The sequence below is a fragment of the Hyaena hyaena genome, unplaced genomic scaffold (assembly GCF_003009895.1).
Source record: "Hyaena hyaena isolate Hyena2069 unplaced genomic scaffold, ASM300989v1 scaffold_582, whole genome shotgun sequence".
In the NCBI taxonomy this organism is placed as follows: domain Eukaryota; kingdom Metazoa; phylum Chordata; class Mammalia; order Carnivora; family Hyaenidae; genus Hyaena; species Hyaena hyaena.
In genome coordinates, this window is record NW_024081214.1 from 1,084,301 (window position 1) to 1,090,745 (window position 6,445).

Consider the following 6,445-nt stretch of genomic DNA (forward strand, 5'->3'; position numbering starts at 1 on the left):
TCAAGAACTCAACCTTTGATAGTTGTAAAGGGTTAATGCACGAGTCTGTTGGGTCTGCTAACATCAATACTGAAGAAGTGGCATATAAAGAAGTAATAATGACATTGCTAGAATTGAATAGAAAGCGTTAGTATGGAGAAAGAAATTGGTAACCCTTGATATATTTAATCTTTAAAATAAGATTGACATAGTAGTTGAGCATAAGCAAGATATTTTCATTTGCATTTTTTGTTTCTAATCTTGTGTGGAACAGAAGAAATTGAGAACTGTCCCTTTAATAAAACCCTGTTTACCTATCCTCTTCTAGTAGGAGTGGCTTAGGAACCTGTAGAGTGAGGTGTAACTACCAATTCTGCATTCTGACCTGCAACCTTGGAAAGAGTGCTGATACTACAAACCAGGAAGTGACAATGTGCTTTAAACTCAGTAGGACTTGTCTTTCATAAGGAAAAGCCTCTCATAACAAAAAGAGAAGATTGAAGCAGTGATTTTACATAGCTATTATTAAATATTTGGAACTCTGCTGCAGATAAAGACTTTGCAGAATACTTAGAATACAAAGCTTTCTGGGCCAGAAATTGATCTTCTGGCTTTTGCGTCCTATCTGATTGCTGCTTGGTTCATCTTTATTTTGTTAAAGTACCCTGCAGGCTGAACTGGGAGACTCTCCGTTGTTTGCAGGTAGGTGGTCAGCCTTTGGTTAAAATTTAGGATGTTTTTTAAAACAACCTCTTCAGAGAATTATTATTGTTCAGAGAATTATGAATATCAGTCTGGATATATGTTTTAATGTTTAAATACTCAACATGACTATAAATGATCACATTTTTTTTGTCTTTTCTGATCAGCTTTGTAGAGAAAGTTGTTTTTAACAAATGAGCAGATCTATAAAACGGTGAACTTAAAAAAAGATGGTGAATTAAATGAGTTCTATTTTGTTTTCCACTAATTTATGTACGTAAATATACTTTATGTATAAATACTTAATACTTCTATGTATTTATACTTATATACATAAATATGTACTTTTTATATAAATACTTTATACTTTGTATAGAAGTTTGTATATATATACATATATATACTAAGAAATAAAAAAGTATATTGAAATTACCCTATTAACTATTAACTTCCTGATAGTTATGATAATGTATTTATGATAATGTACATTTATGTAGTCAAATAAAATTGTTATTTTTTATTGCTAATATTTTACATATAAGTTTCATGTCTTTCACTTGTAGGAAGCTGTCTGAATATTTATAATTGGTTTATCTACTTCTTTTAGTCTGTTTTTGGAAAAGTTTGATATTTATTATTTCAGAGAAGTTTTTTAATGTTAATCTTCCACAAGTATATTGAAATATTTCTTGTTTCTCTTTATAAAGGTAACCATCCACTTATGACACTAGAAATATTTCAAAGATAATGACTTTGAAAGATTGAGTTATTATGTGCTAACTGCTATTCACAAATGACTGTGGGAATCAGGAAAGAAATGTGTTAGGATCAAGAATCAAGTTCCTTAACTTCTCTACCACTAGTGATCCTTTTTATTTTTCTTTTATGGACACTAGTCTTCAAAAGACTTTGTTCACCAAACAAATGGTATATTCTGAACAATAAAATCTTAGAACATTATTGATTATTAGACAAACATTATTTGCCATGAGAGTTTTTTATGAGTCTGAATAACTCCTCTGGGCTAATGTAATTCAGCCTCAAAGAGACCTGACATTTTACTTAGCTTGAATAACTTTATTGTAGATAATTGTTTGGATACCTTTTATTTTTTGAAGTATTGATAATAATGTCTGAATTATGGTCAACTACTCTTGTGGAATCTTACCTGTCTGGCAAATTGGAAACTAGTGGTCTAAAATGGAGGAATTTTGTTCTTAATCTCTTTGAGGTTTCATAAAATATAATGAAGGTCATCTAGTGTAATGTAACAAAGATTCTATAGCCACTAGACATGGAGAAGAAACAAGGAGAAAGATAAAAGGAAGAGGCACCTGTCAAGGGGAATATCAGGGAGGAATTTAAGGCATATATTTGGTCCCTTTATATCTCTGTATATTTATCCCTATTTTCCAACTTAAACTTTTTTACCCCAGTTAGGTCAATAAACTATTAACTGACTTCAAAACAAACGTAATCTACGTTCTTTATGTATTTATTCTGTATTTGTGTGTTGGTTTCTCTCTCTCAAAATTTCCTCATCTCTTTGTTTTCCCTATTCATGTCCTTCTTTCAGCTCTGCTGAAGACATTTCTCCAATGTGAAGCCTTATCTGGTAACACAAATCCACAGTAATACTTCTTGCCTTTAGACTTTTGTAGTATGTTGAGTCTATCAGTACTTTAGTACTTAATATTATAGCCTGTCATATTTAACTTAAAAGTCTCCCATGTTTCTTCAACTATACTGTAAGTTGTTTGAGAACAAGGAGCTTAACTTGTATACATCATGTTTATCCTTGGCCATCTAGTGCAGTGATCCATGTTTCGTAGGTTCTAAATAAATATTTGCTGAATGAATGAGAGATAGTCTTGCCAACAGTTGCCTCAGGTGTTATGCTGCCTCCCTCTACCGTGCTTAATCATGTAATTAACCACCTAAAATGATTCGAGAAATCAGACCATTGGTTATCATATTATTCTTGTTTTTGTTTTGGTATACAGTGCATGCAAGACTTTTTTGTATTAGATGATTTTAACACTGATATGTTACCTACAAAGAAAGAACAAGCTGGATTTTGTTATAAATAAATTAAAGGAAATACTCTGAATTCTAGCCTGTTGCTTTTTATATTTTAGGAAAATATAACTTAAAGTTTACTGATATATAAGGTTTTAAAAATATTTAAAAATATTCAGATACATTATGAATTAAGAGAATGGTTTAGGATGATAATTAGAACTCCGAATGCTGACTCAGTGTCATGGTAGACGGTTGGATTGTAGAATTATTTATTTATTTATTTATTTATTTATTTATTTATTTATTGGATGGTAGAATTTAAATTGCAGATTAGTGATTGCCAAATACTACGAACAAACCATTTAATGAAGAGACAATTTGAAACCTCTTCCCATTTACAGTAGTTATTATGTTATACACTTTAAAACCATCATTGTATCTACTCCCAGTATTAACCCTGTCAGATAAGTTTTGTTAACACATTTTTTTAGATGTTTATTTATTTATTTTGAGAGGGAGAGAGATCACAGTCAGGGGAAGGTGGGGGGGATCCCACACAGGTTCCATGCTGCCTGAGATGGGATTCAATCTCATGAACCATGAAATCATAACCTGAGCCAAAATCAAGAGTGGGACGCTAAACTATTGAGCCACCCAGGCACCCCTTTTAACCAATTTTTTATATACACAGAAAACTGACATTTTAAAAGGCCAAAGTTTCACATTTAGAATCTACGCAACAGGTCATTTTGATTTCAAAATTCATGTTTGAATCACTATGTAATAGTTATATAAGTTATAGTTATGTAAGATCACTATCTTATATTTTCCACTACTCAGTGTAATTCTTCTGTCATTTTAGAGCCTGACCAGACGGGAATTCTGGCAGCTGCTCCAGCAGCACTATGGTAATGAGTTAGGCTTAAATGCCGAAGAGATGGAAAACTTGTCTTTGTCAATCAACGATAATGTGCAGCCAAGGTAGAGCAAAATGTTTTTAACTATCACGACTTATTAATCATTGATTAAAGCAGAATTATTTAGACTTTACCAATTTAGAATTTCTATTAAATTACACTTGGGTGAAATTTGCCTCTTTGGTCTTTGTAGTGGAATGAAGTGAAAGGTGAGAACATTGAATAGTTTGCTAAATTACTAAGCAAATATAGGACGTATAAGGAAATGTTAATTTTGTAACTATGTTATCTAGGGTTTGCTTAAAGCATGATTTTAGTAAAGCTTTTTATTAAGAATCTGGAGAAGTACCTAATGACATCTCTGAGGTTGTAGATAACAATAAAATAAATTAGCTGGTAGATGTTTTGAGAAATACAAAGATAATATGATGTTTTCTCAAGGAAACCCTAGCGTAGTGCTTGACATGCAGCTGGGACTCAATAAATATTGAATACATTAATGAAAGGAGCTGACAGTACTATGGAGAATGCAAATAATTATAATACAGGGTTGAAATGACAAAGGCCAAAAAGAGTAATAGATAATATGATAAGAAATTCAGAGATGAGATTATTTTTGACTAATAGGGATTCATTTAGAAGAGTGGCCTTTTTTTTAATCGACACAAGTATAAGTGAATTTTATCCAATGGTAATTGAGGTCATAGCAATAAAAACAAGGATAATACATTAAAATTCTATAGTAGACACTGTTAGTGAAGGAAGCAAATGAAAGAAGCAAGTCACCCAACACCACGTATTGTACAATTCTGTTTATGTAAAGTGGAGTCCAGAATGAATATGTCTATAGAGACAGAAAGTAGATTAGTATTTGCCAGAGGCTGGGAGGAAGGGAGAATGGGGAGTGATTACTAATGGGTGCAGGATTTCTTTTCGAGGATGAACATGCTCTAAACCTAGATAGTGGCTGTGGCTATGCAAGTCTATAAACCACTGTATTGTACACATTAAATGGGATGAATTTTATAGAATGTGAATTATATCTTAATAAAACTCTTACTTAAAAATTCTATAGCAAATAAATGTAAAAATAGAAAATTTTCAGAAGTCTCAGTGTATTTATAGTTTTTCTCTATTTAGGTAGTCTTCTAGTTATACTGATCCTCTTTATTGTGTTTCAGCTCGGCATCAATATTTTAGACTTTTTTACGTGGTTGCACATGCATATTTTATTAGTTTTCTGTAAAGTTAAAAATTTCCATTGTACTACTCTCCTTGTAAAGTTTACTAGTCTCTCTTAGGTACTGGAGCTGGATAGAAAAGTAATTGACAGGAAACTAATTTGACAATAAACTATTGGTAAAAAAAAAAAAAAGAAAAAAAGAAAAGTAATTGACATACTGTAGAGACCCTTGGGTTGTGGTGAAGAAGATCTGGATTCTAGTCTGGACCTGGCCACCAAGTATCTGCACAACCTCAAGCAGATCTCTTAGCACTTTACCCATCTCTGAAATGAGGTAGTTAAACTAGATAATCTTCAAGGTCCCTGCCAACTCAAGGAATTTCTAGTCTTTGAAGAAGAGGAGATTAAGTATGCTTTACACACTCTAAGGTTCAGCTTTTCGAGGTCACCAGAGAACTTTCTTCTGGCAATTGAGTGCTTTCTAAGAGAAGATGTGGCCAGATCCTCATTTCTCCTTCTCTTCCTTTTCCCTTTCTTCCTATTTCTAAAAGAAGCATATCTATCTCAAACCTTTACTTTCTCAGCTCTTCCATCTTCTTTGTATTCATTTTCAATCTCTCCATCACTGTCTCCTGCTTTTTCCTTTCTGTATTTCTCCACAACTCACTCCCATCCTTAAAATCCTCACATGCAGACATTCCGCTGCTGGGCTAGTCTCAAAGGGCCATTTTTCTTGTTGGGTCCCCCTCAACCTTGCCATTATACCTGGCCAGAAGTGACTTGGTGGCAGACCTAAGTATTTATTATTTGTGTGGTGTAGAATAGGGATCAAAGGCCCTTTGGCTTTTCTCTTCCTTCCTCACGATAACCTGGCTAAAGATGTTAGGCTGCTACTTTATATTTAGAAGAGCTTTAAGTCTGTATCTAGCAATGATTACATAAGAATAATAATTGCTCAATGAGTTTGAGGCCTAGAAATTAGATCAGTTGTACTTCTTTTATATTTAATAGATTTTCCTTTCTTTATGCTCCTTCCTGAGAGAGGAAAAGCAAGTCCCAGGACATTTTGTTGCAGTCATGTTCCTATGACCATTTGAAAGCTGTTCCTTAAACCTTGTTCTTAGGAATAAGAAGAACAAGAAAAGGGGCATGGACTAATTCATGAGGTCTGTGATCAGACATCAGGAGCACCCCCTTCTGGGAGGGATTCACCACCTCATCTGGAAGTCAGTCAGAAGGAAGGAGCCTTTTTTTTTTTACGAATAGTTTGTTGGTTTCCATATAACACCCAGTGCTCATCCCCACAAGTGCCCTTCTCCATGCCCATCACCCCCCCTCCCCCACACCCATGAGTCCTCAGTTTGTTCTCAGCATTCAAGAGTCTCTCATGGTTTGCCTCTCTCCCTCTCCCCCACCATCTCCCCCCTTCTTCTCCCCCTTGGTCCTCCGTTAAGTTCCTCCTCATCCTCATATACATGCAAACATATGATACTTGTTCTTTTCTGCCTGACTTATTTCGCTCAGCATAACACCCTCAAGGTCCATCCATGTTGCTACACATGGCCAGATTTCATTCTTTCTCATTGCCATGTAGTATTCCATGGTATAGATAAACCACATCTTCTTGATCCATTCATCTGTT

General features: G+C 34.0%; 1 protein-coding gene across 2 annotated transcripts in view; it reads left to right on the forward strand.

The window, feature by feature from the left end:
- Positions 1-377: 377 nt before the first annotated feature.
- GRAMD1C (GRAM domain containing 1C) overlaps positions 378-6,445 on the forward strand; it is a 40,488-nt gene continuing 34,420 nt past the window's right edge. For both annotated transcript variants that reach the window (XM_039256643.1, XM_039256644.1), the window contains exons 1-2: positions 378-681; positions 3,566-3,684. In XM_039256643.1, the coding sequence (XP_039112574.1) occupies positions 3,641-3,684 (44 nt within the window). In that variant the 5' untranslated portion in view covers positions 378-681; positions 3,566-3,640. The remainder of the gene's footprint in view (positions 682-3,565; positions 3,685-6,445) is intronic.